Below are 15,278 nucleotides of genomic sequence, written 5' to 3'. Positions count from 1 at the left end.
CAAGGACACAAGGTTCCCAGCAACTACAAATGGGTAGATTTAATTGATGAATTGACTGGGATTGTCCAGCCACCTGTCAGGGCTGATGAAACGGCAGATTTATAGCAAAAGGCGAGTAGCCTCATATTTCTCCCACCCTGGGCTGGGAGCTTCTGTCTTCTGAGTCTGGGGGAGCTGAGGAGGATTAGACACACCATTCATTTCTGCTTACGGCTCTGACAGTGCATTGCCATTATGAAACATCACCCTCAGGTGTAAAACAATAGCATTTTGCACTTACATTGGGTTCGTATTTTACCATCACAAGGCACCTGTCAACTCAGAATGCAGAAGCCCTTAAATAAACATTAATATAGCCTCACCCTGCCTGCCAAGAGAAAGGAGTGAGCAAATCCATAAAGGGGAAACTGAGGCATGGACCAGCAAATACCTCAAATCTTTATGTGCGAAGTTGAGAGCTAGGCACAAGGGCAACAGGTATGTGATTGCAGAAGCAATGGACATGTTCAGTCCCCCAGGGACAGAAGGGGGAGTAGCAAGGGCGTGATGTCCTCACTCTGACCTCATAGAGTCTCGTGTGGCTTCTATGACGGAAGCTCCGCCTCCTTCTCGGGCTCCTGTTGGAATATTCAGAGCAGTGACGAAGCCTCAGCAAGCTCAGAGGAGCAGGGAGGCGTGTGCAATGCACAGCACCTGGCAGAAGTGGGTCTGGCAGAACTACCTTCCTGCCTGGGACTCACCCCTCACCTGCGGTGTGACCTCGGGCAAGACACTTAGACTTTCTGAGCCTCCGTGTCCTCCTTTCCAAATGGGGAGTGCACCATCTTACCTGCTTCCCAGGACTGCTGAGCAGGCGACACAGATGTGAAAGCTCGGGGTTCCCCATGAGGTCGTATGGCAGTGAGGGATGGGGATTATTATTTGCATCCCAGCTCTCCCCAGAGGTCGAGGGTGCCTTAGTTGCTGCAGAGGTGAAAGGGCACAGCCCCACGCTGCAGCCCTGCAGAATTTAAACCCTCTCCAAACCCCGCTTCCTCTCAGCTGACTCCTGCACCCTTCCACGTGGCCCTTCCCCCTCATCTCTGACCCAGGGAGCAGGAGAGACTTTCATCCCCTCAGGAGACGTTTACCAAGCACCAGCCACATGCTCTGCAGTCCCCCAGGAGTGGTGGGTGCCATCAAAGATAAGGGAGAATGGCTCCACCTTCCAGGAGCGTGTCAAGGAGATGGTGAGTGGGAAAGGGGTTGAACAGCAGCCCAGGGCCGTGTGTGAGGACGGGCTGAAAGCGCTGATTCCGACAAGAACCCGGACGGAGGGAGAGAGAGAAGTTACTCAGCAGCCACACAAAAAGCTTTGGGAATGGGACCTGAGCTGAGCTGCAAGGAAGCTCCAAAGAGGTGGGCTGGGATAAGGGGAGGCACTCCCAGAGAAGGACAACTGGGGTCACAGCAGGCGTGGTGGCTGGGGCATGTCTGGGGACCCTGCAGAAACCTTCCAGGCTGCGGCACTGGGTGGGCCTGGGGAGAAGAGGCCAAACCAGCTGGATTGGGGAGCTTGGCCCTCAGTGGTGAAGGTGGTGGGGAACATGGGGTGGTCTGCAAGCTTAGGGGAGCAAGGTGCAGGGTGTCAGACAGCCCCTCACAGCGGCGACTGAGACCACTCAAGTTCTTGTAGTCCTTATACCTAACTCCTTTGGCATTTTTGCAGGACATCTGTTTACCTGAAGTCTTATAGGCCTGGCTAATGTATCGAGCCCTCAAAAGAAGGGAGGCTAGCATTTATTGAGTGCCTACTTTGTGCCAGGCACAGGGCTTGGGTGCTTCAGGGCATTTCCTCGTTTTATCCTCACACACAGGTACGTGGTGGGGGTGACGTTAGTCTCACTTTACAGGTGCAGGAAAGGAGGCTGAGGGGGGTCAGTGTCTTCTCCAAGACCATACGGCTAGGAAGAGATGGAGCCAGAATTCAACAGAGGTCTGTCTGGCTCCAAAGCTCGAGCTTTTCCCTTTACCACGCTGAAGAGTTCAAAGTTTGGGGCTTGGAAGGGTTTCTCCTTCACCTCTTCTCTCTGAGCCAGTCCCAATTTGGAAAGCAAATCCCCTGACAGGAAGCTCCTACCTTCCTCTCAAATCCCAGTCACTGCCCCAGCTCCTTCCCCCTCTGCACACAGAGGCAGGCATATTTACAGAGAAAGAAGAGGAGGGGGACACTTCATAAATAAAGAGAGAGACTCTCAGATCAACAGCAAAGCTTCTTCTGGTCAAAGGGGGAAATGGATTTTTAATAGAAAATGGAAGTTATGGGCTTGGTTGTCATGTGACGGACGCCCAGACTTAAACCCATTTAATCTTCTCCGCCGTTTAACATTGAGCACCACCCCGATGCTGTGTTTCATAAAACAGGCTCCAAATCGCTAGGAGATTAGAAGTGTGGAAATAGCACAGCAATATTTTTAAACCAGAAATCGCCCCCAGGCATGTGGGCTGCCTGCCCTCAGGGTCACCGCTGAAACCTAAACATCCATTGCATCAACTCTCTTGCTCACCCTCTGCTGCCTGGGCATCAGGATTAGTTTGGGGACAGGAAATTGACACCTGTGCATGTGACACCCTGGGCTCCCACCCCACCTGCCTGGGTTGGGATGGGGGTGCCAGGCCGCTGTCTGAGGACCTGGCTGACTGAGGCTTCCGCCAAGGTGCACGTAGAGTTACCCCCATGTCATCATCTCTAATCATCGTAAATGACAACCCAAGGGGACTGAAATATTAACACCTCACCACCTCCACAGGGAGGATGAGTCATTTTGTTCTCTTCCCTTACAATGTTTACTCATCTCATTCACTGGACTTTTCATCCGGGAGCGTCTGCCAGCGCTGGGCCCCTGCGACACCCCAGCCCCCAGAGACGGGTAAGACCCTCCGAGGAGCGTGTCTGCTCGGGCACAGAAAGCATGGGTGGGGGAAGCCCTTGGGTAGCCAGGGCAGAGGGGCAGGAGCAGTCAGGACCACGGGGCAGAAGGCATCCTCTCCCCTGCAGGGCCGGGAGGTTCTGAAGGCAGCAACTGCCTTGGTCATCACCCCATCCCCTGGGCACTTAGCACAGTGGTTAAAAACCCAGACTCTGTCGGTTTGAACCCCTACTTTGTCACTTACAAGCAGTGTGTGTACCCTCAAGCAAGATTACCTCCCTCTCCGTGCCTTAGTTTCCCCATCTATAAAATGGGGGTGAGGAAAAATGTCTACCTCAAGCGTTCTTACGGTTAGATGAGTTAATACATATGAAGAGCTTAGGACAGTTTCTGGTGTAAGTATTTCTGGCTATTGTTACAAGTATCATAGCAGGCAAGCAGTAAGGATTTCTGGGAAAAAAATGAAACCTCGTGCAACAAATATTTATTGCTGGCCTACAATGAGAATCATAATAACTTAAAACAGTGGTTCTCAAATGTTGATATGCATAAGAATCGCTAGAGAGCTTGTTAAAAATGCAGAGCCTTGGATAACAGATTCACCACGTCTGTCATGAGGGCCAGAAATTCTATGTCTGATGCAGGTGTCTTCTGTCTATACTCAGAGTAACAGGCCTTAGAAAAAGTAGATTTGCCATACTGGACTTCTGTATCTGCCTTCCTAACAACAGACGGTTTTCATCGGCTTGGCTGACAAGACCTTACCACCACATTAATTAACTCAATTTGGTGATCAAGTACATAAAATAATGGTGGTATAATCAATAACAACAGAGCACTGCAATAGCCACACAGCTTTTGCTGACCCCCAGGCCTCGCACAGAGCTCTTTATGCAGATGTAGGCTGGAGAGGTTTCTCGGATTGATCTGCAAGGTTGATTACTTCACTGCATTTCCACACAAAGGTTTTCGCAGGAGATATATTATGTGCCTTCACTCTGATTGTTCTCATCCCAGAGTTGGACAAATTGGGTCCAGAGAGGATCAATGAGTGAGGCCTCTGCTCAACAAAAAAGTCCATTCAAAACCCAGGTGGGGACCTAGTGAGGTGGCTCACACCTGGAATCCTAGCACTTTGGGAGCAGGAGGATCACGTGAGGCCAGGAGTTGGAGACCAGCCTGAGCAACACAGCAAGACCCTGTCTCTACAAAAATTAAAAAATAAGCCAGGCATGGTGGTGGGAACCTATAGTTCCAGCTGCTTGGGAGGCTGAGGCAGGAGGATCGCTTGAACCCAGGAGTTTGAGGTTGTGAGCTATGATGATGCCACTGCACTGTAGCCAGGGTGACAGAGTGAGACCCTGTTTCAAAAAAAAAAAAAAAAAAAAAAACAAAAAACCCAAGTGGGGACCAGCTATATGAGGTCTTGCTGCTTCACCAAAAACCCCTTGTGGTGCATGCACACCTTGGAGACCGTCTGAGTCTAGACCCTGGGGAGGAGAAGGCTGAGTCTCCCAGACAGACCCTGGGGAGGAGAAGGTTGAGTCTCCCAGACAGCATCAAAGCACATCCCAGATTGCCTGAGCTGTATCACCCTTGGACAGGATGGAGCAGCTGGGCCAAACCCTGTGCTCTCTGTTTGTGGCTTCCTCTGCACCTGCCACACCTGCTCTGCCACTACCTTCATCACCATTGCCACCATTTCTTTTTAGCAGTTATTTTGTGCTAGGCACAGTGCAAAGTCCTTTTCTCATGTTACTGTGTATTTAATTCTTAACAATAGCCCTTGAATGCAGCCACTGCTCAAGACCCCATTTTACAGATAAAAAACAGGTTCTTAGGACAGGCAATGTCCTGGTGTTGCACAGCTAGTAGTGGCAGAGCTGCCTCTCACGCCCAGGCATCCCTTACTCTGGGATGCGTTTCTCAATGGGCGCACTATGGGCTAGACTGACTCAGACGGTCACCAAAGTGTGAGCACACTGTGAGGGGGCTATTCTGACACAGGACAGCAATTTGGGGTATGACAATTCTGAATTATTTGGAACTATCCAGCCACCAGACCTCTCATCCCCTCTCACTCCTCCCCCAACTATAATAAATGTCAGCAGCACCCTGGTCACTGAGATGACCAAAAAGCACCCCCAATTTCCAAACCCGATGAGCAGCACTGCTAAATACTCTCTCCATGTCCACCGGGCATGTGGGTGGCTTTGGTTTTTGTTTTTTAAGATTCTTAGCACAAACACAGTTCCTGTAACCAGCAACCAGAAATCTATGAGACCAGGGAAGATGCAGCTACCCTTCAACCTACAAGGCCCCTGCAGCATCGGCTCCAGGAGAAGTTACAAGCAACAGCTGACAGTCAGACAGACTCTTTAATCTTCTAGCTCTTTCTAGACAGGACCTGTCAAAGGAAGGTCCCTTATGGCCAGAAAGATCTTTCCAGGGAGTCGGCTCAGACAGCACAGTTGTCCCCAGAGAATCCTAGATTTAGATTGTTAATGCTTGAGGGACTTAAGAGATTATTTTGTCCAATCTCCTCCATTCACAAGGCCTGGAGAGGTGGAGTCATTTGCCCCAGGGACATAGCTAGCAGTGTCCAGGCTGGGACTGGAGCACCGTCTCCACTGTTCTTTCCGTTCTGGCCGCCCCACTGTCAAGCGAGGAACACAGGGGCATCACGAAGCACCAAAACACTGTCATAGGAGAGCTTCAGAGGACTGAGGGACGCTGTGTGTCTGGAGGAGGGGCCTCAGAGGGGCGGGACATCTGTCTATGAGCGGTTGAAGGGTTGTCAAGAGGAAGAGGGCTTCACTTTCATCTGTGTGGCCCAAAAGGTGAAACCAGGGCCAGTGAGTAGAAGGTACAAGACCACACAGGGTTGGGCTCGTTCTAAGGATGAACTCTGCTCTAGCCAGAGCTGTGTGACCAGAAATGGCCTGCCTTGCGAGGAAGGAGTTCCCTGTTCCTGGAAGTGCTGGGGCAGAGGAAGAGAACTGCTGGTGGGGAGGCTGCAGAGGGGACCAGGCATCTGCTTAGGGGACAGATTCCCTGTCCTGAAAGATGCCTTCCAACCCTGGAAGACTTTTTCCCATGGCAGTCACCTGGATCTCTCTCCCGCCCTCAAAGCAGGTCCCTCTTCCTCCTCCATACCCCATGACTCTGGGCAAGCCACCCTAGAAGCAGGCTGTCCCAAACCCTTGTCTAGGCAGGGTTCTCAGGGATTCCAGTGAGTACTGTGGCCTCAAATGAGGTCATACAAGGTGGGACTGTGGGCCTACTGCTCTTCCCACAAAATACTGGATACCCTGCAGGGACAATCACCCTTTGGGGGAGTTAGTCCAGAGGACTATGGGCTAAACTTGCATCCAAGGACCTGGGAGGGGAATGGGAGGAGGGAGCAGAGGTAGCCTTCTTCCCACACCCCCCAGCACTGGGGCCACAGGGCATCTGCCGAGTTTGTTCCAGGAAGACTGTTGCCGGCATGGCTATGCCTCCTCAGCTGTTCCCATGATGCTGAAAAGCAAAGCTAGGAAAATTCTGCTTATGTGGGGGGCCCATGAAGGGGGAGACAGCCACAAACAGCTGTGAGACCTTCACCGTTTCTGTATGATGAAATGACAGTAATTATGCCTTACACTTCAGCAGAGCATTTGTCAGGCTAAAACCGGTTTGCTGTGGTTTTTACATGTGTGTATTTATATGTTCAGTAGACAAAGCATTGTCACATGATATATAATTGTATGACCCTCACTCTATTTATACATACAAACAATAACAACTGCTCTGTAGGACAGCCAGGACAGGGGTAATTTTGCCCATTGTACAGATTAGGAAATAGAGGCACATGAACAGTGAGGCAACTTGCCCAGGTTAGCCTGTCTGAGCCTTGTTTTGTAGGTCCACAGACAATGCTCTTTCTAATACACACACATTCACACACACAGCTTGTTAGAATCAGTTTAATGGAGATGCAACTAGCATTTGAATAACTGCTATTAATGAAGATGGTGACCTTGGAAACTGTCAGTGCAGGCGTCATACAGAGCCCGGGCACAGAGAGTGGGGCAGGATGGCTGAACAGATGAGGGGAGTAGCAGCTGGAGTGGCATGGGTGGTCCCCAAGGCTAATGCTGTTCACGCTAAAGCAGCGCTGGACAAACATCTGTTAAGCCGGGCACGCAGGCTGCTGTGCCCATAGCCTCCCCAACACGTATGGAACCCACAGGCCGCAACCTGCCAGGGGCAGCATTTGACCGCTGGGTCATTCGTGGCTTCCCTGTGGCAGCCTTGGGTCATGGAGGGAGCACTGACCCAGGGACCTCCAAGGTCATGGGCTGCCAACGGTCTTCCCTATGCACAAAACTACCTGAAAAACAGAAGCTCATTTCCGCAGGGAGAGACCAAGGAATACATCCAGCTACAGTTATGGGGGCTCACCTGTGAGGAGCACTTGCGTAGACTTTACGGCAGGAAATCCAGGACAGTTCTTACTGGCGCCAACCATGGGAGAGAATTACCATCCCACCACTGCCTTCCTTTGGCAGATATGAGACTGGCCTTTGCCTCACCCCCAAATCTTAGTCTGGAGCCAACCTCTGCCCTCCACATTTCCACTGCTGTCTAGGGGAAGGGAGTGTGCCGGGCTCCCCAGGGACACCCAGGAATCCATCTGCCTCAGTTTTCTGCTGAAGGAGTCCTACTGGCTCCCAGCTGGTGGGCAGAGGGAAGGAGTTGATGTCCCCTGCCCCGGCCACCACTCCCTCTATCTTAGTGTTACAGAGTCTCAGCCAATTGGCTTGGCCAAACATGTGGCTGGTTAATACACCGGCTCAGGACAGGATCTGATGATGTATTTTTGGGTGGGGTAGGGGGAGGAAGGTAGAGGCAGTGCAGGAAAAAAAAAAAAAGAAGAGGTTTATTGAGCACCAACTATGCTCTGGCTACTTTATATGCATTATCTTCTTTAATCCCATTTCACAGCTGGAGAAAATGAGGCTCAGAGAAGCCCAAAGTCACACGGCCAGTAAGTGCAGAGCCGGGATGTGAACGAAGGGTTTACCTTGACTTCAAACTTCCACCAGTCCAGCAGGTCACAATCTTCTTTATTTTTCCTTATACTCCAATATATAAAATGGATAAAAGCTCTGGGTGCAAGAATGGGGGTGGGGGGTGCTTGAGGCTCTGCCCACTGGCCCTCCCCTCTCTACCTCCACCCATCCCCTGCGGCCTACCTAACCCCTCAGACCTGCACACCACATCCTTTGGAAACCTCTGTGGGCCCTGGTCCACATCTCCTGTATCAGCAGATGTGCATAAAAATACTCTCAAAGGGCCGGGCGGGGTGGCTCATGCCTGTAATGCTAGCAATTTGGCAGGCCGAGGCAGGAGGATCGCTGGAGCCCAGGAGTTCAAGACCAGCCTAAGCAAGAGCAAGACGCTGTCTCTACAGAAAAATAGAAAAATTAGTTGGGTGTCATGACGCACACGTGTATTCCAGCTACTTGGAAGGCTGAGGCAGGAGGATTGCCTGAGCCCAGAAGTTTGAGGTGGCTGTGAGCTATGAGGATGCCACTGCACTCTAGCTGGGGTGACAGAGCAAGACTCTATCTTAAAAAAAAAAAAAGAAAGAAAAGAAAAAAACTCTGGAAGGCCTTGGAGCTGCACCTGCCATGGTAGGATTCACTCAGGACCCTGGAAATGCAGGGAAAAAACATCTCTGAGGCCACACGCCCACTGCAGCTCCCGGCTGGCTCCCTGGGAGGGAGTACTCGGCTGCCTTGAAGTGTGTGCTCTTCAAGCATCACTCCAAACTCTTGACACACCCTTCCCTGTGCAGCCACAGTGCCCATGTTCCACTGCTGTCCACCACCCCCGAGCCACCCCGCATGGCTGAAGCTGCCCTAACAAAGGAGGAATACGAAGGCAGCGCTGTTCCTCTAATCTCTCAGAGCCACAACCCCTCCCCAGCTGGATGTTGACAAACTGGGAGGGTGGAAGAGCATTCTCCTCCCTTCATGCCCCATCCCATCAGCTGCCTCCTCACCAGCTACTGACCGCAGCCCTGAGCACCCAGCTTCCTCCACTCTGGGGTGCACCCACCAAAAGGTTAGCGTAGACCTTTGATTCCTATAGCTGGTGTGCCCCTCTCTTTCCCTTCTTCTTTTTCAGCACAAGAGGAACAACCCCACACCCCAAGTGTGGTCTGCCTTAAGGCACCTCTGCCCATTGCCACCCATCCTACCCCAATAGCCCCGGTGTCACTGTCTGCCCCTGGATAGGGGAGGGGCGAGCTCCAGGGCTGCCTGGCCAGATGGCGAACTCAGAGCTGAGTCCCTGTAGGCCTAAAACTCAGACACAGAAGCACTACCAAAAACACCAGTTCTTCTTCTCCTGCTCCTGCCCTGCCCCCATTCCATGCAAGGAGAAGGCCACCGCCTGGCTGCTACTGAGGCTGAGATCAAGATGCTACTCACAGAGGGCATGGCTCTTGGCCTGGCTAGGTGAGCATGCAAATCCACATGCAAATTAAATGCAAATCTGGGGCCTGCCCTTGGGTTCCTGGCACCATGCCACCTCTGCTGCCTGTAACTTGCCCTATCAGGCACCTGGCTACCCGCTAGAATCTACTGGGCTAGGTGGGGGCTGAGAAAGCACTTTGGGAACTGGGGGCTCTTCCCCTTGATTACTTCAAATGTCCCCAAGAAAACATCTTCTCCAAGATCATGTGAGTCTCAGCCTGAGACTCATACCCCTCAAAAAAAGCTCTCTGAACATCTGCCCTCCCCTCTCCTCATCCACAAATAAAATCATTCACCAGCCAGTGCAGGAGATCAAACAAGTAACATGGGTGGAAATCCTAAGACATGGAGAAGGTAAGGCAGGCTTGAGGTCTGCACCCCTCTGTCAAAAGCTAACAGCCCATGAGGTGCTCCAGGCAGACATCCACCCTGTGTCTGGGGGTTCCCAGCCTACTGTCCAGGGGCATGCTTCTTTAGCAAGCTAGCAGGGGCCCAAACCCCTGTTCCCTTGCCCACCTCCTCCCCATTCCTCATCCTAAGAAAACTAAGCCGCTCCAGCCAGTCCCCTGGGACCTGCTCAACTTAAGTACTGCCTTTGGGTCAACTGCTTACTTGCTTTTTGTTCCTAATTGAGCTCCCCATTCTGCTGCAGAAATATATTAAAGGCAGCTGGCTTTGATGCCCAGAAAAACGAAGCATCGGAAAGGTTTGTCAGGCATCATGGCAATTCCATTCTCCCTCATGTTCTTCTAGCAATCAGGGCTTCTCTGCCCACTCGCCCCCACCCCCGTATTCACTGGCCCTTCGCCTGCCTTCTCCAAGTTGTGTTTGCCATTTCAAGATTTTAAAAACACATTTCCCCAGTAACCCCCCCCCTTTTTTTAATTAGACACTGAACAGGGTGTTAGAGAGATTTTCTTAATGGCCTGACGAAGGCTTTTAATTTGGTCTTCTCAAGAGAGAAGAACCATGAGTCCCCATTGGAGAGGTTGGGGTGGAAAATGAAAAAAAAAAATCAATGCAACCCATTATTTTGGCTTTTAGAAAACAGGAATTTTAGTGCCGGGGAAGCTTGTTCTTTTACACAGTAAAAATGCAAATGCAGGCACCACAGATGCTGGCGCGCTGGATGGAACAACGAGAGCGCCTCGCTGGGGTTCATCCGGCTGCCCAAACCTGGATTTGTTTTGGCAATAATAAGGCAGTTATTGGAGACTCGATAACCGATTATTAAAACACCTTCCCAGTTTAGTTCTGGGGAATCGGTCTTGAGCTCAGGCTTCATCAAAAAAAGATATTTTGAGAGGAATGGAAATAACAGAAGCTTAAAACACATTCAATAACTGCTTAATTCCATCCAGAGGACGCTCCATCTCATCCTGTTTTCTTCTCTCTCTCTCCCTGCCTCCTCCGGCTCCTCACAGATGGACGTACAAATTATTGCAAGAGGATATTGTTTTCTGTAACAGGCTCGAACATTCACATTTACATTTTCCTTGGTGCCGCGGGGGTGACTGGCAACGGGAGAGAAAATACACCAAACCCCATCTTTCTTGCGCTCTCTCCGCAACACATCTTCCCCAAGCCGCCTCCGCCACCCCCCTTCCAAGCCACCCCAAGCAGAACAGGCCCCGGGGACCAGCCTGGCACCTAAGACCCAATTAAGGCACCAAGGGAAAGAAAGGCCTGTCTGGCGAGGCGCCCTGGCGCCCAACAGACACTCGAGCCTGTGAATCGCAGGGGCACCAGGGCTCTGCAGACCCAAAGGCCACCGAGGGGCGGCGGCCACACCTGGCACCTCCAGCCTACCCACAGGCCCAAGGCCACTGGCAACTTCCTTCTCAAGTTGGAAAGGATTTTGCCCCTCTAGCTGTCCTGTGGCCTTCTGGGCCTCTTCCACCCCCACCCCCATCTGCTCCCTCCCTATCAAATAGCTTGGGCTTCATTTATTAATGCCAGGCTCCTGGAGGGGGGAGGGGAGCCACCTTCAGGTATTTGCTGAGAGGCCTCCTCCACTCCTGGGGAATGGGCTGTTCTGGAAGAGGTCTCCAGAGAGTTGGGGGGGGGGGACCGAAAGGCGAGGGGGGGCGCGTTGAGGACAAAGCTGGGCACGAGTGTGGCAGCAGCTCTGGCCTGCGCTTTCTCCCCTGACAAAATGGGAAAGGGGTGGGGGGTGGAGAGAGAGCTATTGAGAGAGAAAGCTGCTCCTCACCTTATGTATTTTTAATATTAATGTAATTAAAGCTGTGAGCCCAGCCAGCCTGCGGGGGCGGAGGGAAGCAGGAAGAGCCTGGGGAGAGGGAGACTGGGGGGCGGGGGGTTGAACAGGAGGCAGGCTTGTCGCTCTGCTAAGGTGGGATGAAGGGGTGTGACGTGGGGGGCAAAGGGTTAAACAACCGAGTCCAGCCTTGGTGTGTTACCCAGTGGACCTCACTGGGTCTGAGAAACTCAACTACTTTGTCCACAATTCCGAGGCCACCCCTCGTCCCGCATCCTGATTTCTCAGCAAACGCCAGCAGCACCCTGGCCTTCAGTCTGGCTTTGACCCCGCGGTATCTACAGATAAGGGGTACCCTCCTCCCTCCAGTCCTCCATATATTGCAGTCGGCTCCGGCTCGGGAAGGTTGCAGACTCCGACCCCCGTGGCTTGGGCAGGGTAGGACTGGACCCCTCCCCAGGCCCCAATCGTCTGCTGGATTGCCCTTCCTCGTGGCCTAGGGGTCAAGAGTTGCTGCTGTGCCAGGGCAACCGCCCGGACATAAAGGGGAAGAGGTCTCCCCTAGGGCGCGAAGGAGAAAAGTTAGAGGGCTGCACAGGTAAAGCTGAGCTTGTTTGAGCGTGTGTGCTCTGCCGCGCAAGGGCGCAGAGTTCGGCCGCCTCATCTCCCGCCATCTGCGCGCCCCGCGGCACGTCCTCTGCGATAGCCTGGAAACCCGACCGCCAGCGCCAGCCTGGTTCCGACTCGGTGCCCAGGTGGCTTCGGTCGGAAATGTCTGCCCTCTTCCAACCTCCCAGTCCCAGCTACCTTGCGGATCAGGTGCGCAGCGCCCCAGCTGCAGGTCTGGACATGCCGGACACCTGGACCCACCCCTAGCAACCCCTTCTCTCCGGAAAGAGGGACACGCCCCCCAGCCCTAAGACTTGTCCCCAGGTCCGGCTGGCCAGGAGCGGAAGCGGAGAATCTCGCACCTAGGGGCGCGCTGCCCGAGGTGGCCACGGTGGCGCAGCGAAACCAGGTCTAGCGCCTGGGGCAGAGGGGTGGGGTAGAGGAGGGTGACCTCGGGGTTTAGAGAACAAACTTGCTACCCGAGGGACCCCCAGCTCTCAGGACCCCCAGCTATCCCCGCCCTGCATCCAGCCAACGCGCAGATAAGCGCCATGCAGTGCGCCCGCATTCGTGCCAGGGCGGGGGTCCGGGGCGGTCGAGGGGCGCGCAGATGTAGAGGAGGAGTAAGCCGCCGAGTCCGAGGCTCAAACAAGCCAGGACTCCTAGGTGAAGAGTCCACGGCCTAAGGACCCTTTGACTCGGAGGGTACTCCGGGTCCCGGCGCCACCAAGCCGCAGGAAGCGGGCAAGGGGCTGGGGGAGGGGTCCAGGGTAGAACTGCGGCCCGCTATGGAGCAGGGAGATGAGGGGCTCCTTCGCCACCACCCCTACGAGCGCACCCCAAAACGGCAGGCGCGGGTGGCTGGCCGAGCGGTCCCGGGCTGACTCTTACTCGGCCCCTCTCCGGGTGCTTGCCCCACCCCTCTGCGCCCCACCCGGGGCCGTGCACAGGGGTCGGTCCCCCGGGCACTTGGAGTGCTCCGGGCACCTCGCCTCGCCTCCAGCCGCGCGCACCCCGGCCCCTCCGCCTCCGCCGCCCAGCAGCCCGCGCAGGTCTCACCTTTGTGTAAAGAGTCCAGGAGCAGGAGGAAAGTTACCAGCCACATGCCATAAAGAGGCCCTATTCTCCGGGGAGGTGGTCCTGTGGCCGGCCGTGCGGCAGCGCCTCTCCCCCGCTCAGCGCGCTCCCAGCCGCCCGCACTCCGCGCCCCGCTCTCTCTGCTCCTCAGCCCAGCGCTCGGCGGCGGCGGCGGCGGCTCCTCCCTCCTCGGCTCCCCGGCTCCTGTCATCCGCGGGGCTGGGCTAGGCGGCCGCTCTCCCCGCCCCCCCGCGGCACCCCGGGTGGTGATCGCAGCGAGAGCCCTGAGCCCTGACGGCCCCCAGCCCCACAAGCCCAGAGACGGGGGCGGGGCCCAGACCAGATGGGCCCCGATCTGGCTTCGCTGTCTGAGAGGCGAGGGGTCCCTGTCCCCCACCGGCTTGGAGCTGTGGTCGCGCACAGGCATGTGTCATACATGTGCCAAGAGCCCGCGATGCTCAGGCCAAGGACGCCCCGTTTCTACTGGCTCAGTAACCTGGGGCAAATGCTTCCTACCACTTTCAGACTCAGTTTACCCTCAGGGATGGGGGACCATGGGTGCTCTGGGTAAAATCAAGACTAAGATCTTTCCGCGCCGCCTGGTGCTACTCCCTACCCAAAGCTCGTAGCTGCATGCCCTTCCGACTTCTCCTTGCTTCTGCAAGCCTGCCTTCTGCAGGGCCCCAGCCGAGTGCAGACACCTTCCAGCACTCTGTCCGAATTTGCCTCAGCACTTGGCACATTGTGACTATTTAAACAATTATTTGCAGTCAACAGTTTAATGTAGTTATACTTGTGTAGGTTCCTCCTTATCTGCACCTACCCACCTCCCATAGCTCTCTTGCCCGGCAGAAATTGTTTTATTCCTTATACTAGTCTATATAAAGTTGGCATTGAATAGGACTTGAGTGAGGGCATCTTCCCATTTACAAAATCAATGTTGAGCACCTGCTGTGTGCCACGCATGTGTTAGGAGCTGAAGACACAGGCATGGCTGAGCCAGGTCTGCTGTAACAAGATTGATAAGGTTGGAACGCTCTCCTTTTGTTTTACTTCCAAAATAAGGGGCCACAGAGAATCCAGAACAGGAGTCCACGGTAGCCCTGAGAATGGACTAGACGCCAAGACTGGACCCTCCCTTTTGTAGGGTCCTGGAGGTCGCCTTGGATGTGCCCTGGCCGCTTGGCTCTACCTGGGCACCTGCGAGGTGTGGAGTGTGAAGGGTGGAGGGAGGGAGAGAGGCTGTTGATTAGCTCCACCTGACAGAGGAAGAAAATTTTCTTCTCCAAAATGTCTGGCCTAAGTTCAAGCAGGAGAACTGGGACCCCTCATCCCCGGGTTTTGCCAAATTATCCCTCGAAATTTTAACTAAATTTTGAAAAGTGTGCATTTGCTTTTTTTAATATGTTAAAATATACATAACAGAACAAGTGCCATTTTAACTATCTTAAGTGTACTATGCAGTGGCCTTAAATACATTCACAGTGTTGTGCTACCATCACCACTCATCGTCTCCAAAACTTTTCCATCAGCCCAAACAGAAACTCTGCACCCATTAAACAGTAACTCCTCATTCCCCTCTGCTCCCCCACCAGTTCCTAGAAACCACCATTCTACTTTCTGTCTCCATGAATTTGCCTATTCTAGGTACCTTATATGAGCGTAATCATATAGTATTTGTCCTCTTGTGTCTGGCTTATTTCATTTAATGTTTTCAAGGTCCAACCATGTTGTTGTAGCATGTGTCAGAATTTTATTCCTTTTTATAGTTGAATAATATTCCACCCTGTTTATATCCACACTTTGTTCATCCATTCATCTGCCAGTGACCACTTGAGTTGCTTCCACCCTTTGGCTATTTCGAATAATGCTGCTATGAACATGGGTGTACAAATATCTCTTTGCATGCCTGCTTTCAATTCTTTTGAGTATGTACCCAGA

The 15,278-nt window shown here is 53.3% G+C and overlaps 1 protein-coding gene across 1 annotated transcript in view; it reads right to left on the bottom strand.

The window, feature by feature from the left end:
- The window catches only part of DSCAML1 (DS cell adhesion molecule like 1), a 327,539-nt gene extending 314,037 nt beyond the window's left edge, over window positions 1–13,502 (bottom strand). Inside the window, exon 1 of the mRNA XM_069468885.1 lies at window positions 13,320–13,502. Within this exon, the coding sequence (XP_069324986.1) occupies window positions 13,320–13,365 (46 nt within the window). The 5' untranslated portion in view covers window positions 13,366–13,502. The remainder of the gene's footprint in view (window positions 1–13,319) is intronic.
- Window positions 13,503–15,278: the final 1,776 nt, after the last annotated feature.

This window comes from Eulemur rufifrons, chromosome 6 (genome assembly GCF_041146395.1).
Source record: "Eulemur rufifrons isolate Redbay chromosome 6, OSU_ERuf_1, whole genome shotgun sequence".
Classification (NCBI taxonomy): domain Eukaryota; kingdom Metazoa; phylum Chordata; class Mammalia; order Primates; family Lemuridae; genus Eulemur; species Eulemur rufifrons.
The sequence above is the reverse complement of the archived record's forward strand: the minus strand, read 5'-3'. Positions and strand labels throughout refer to the sequence as shown.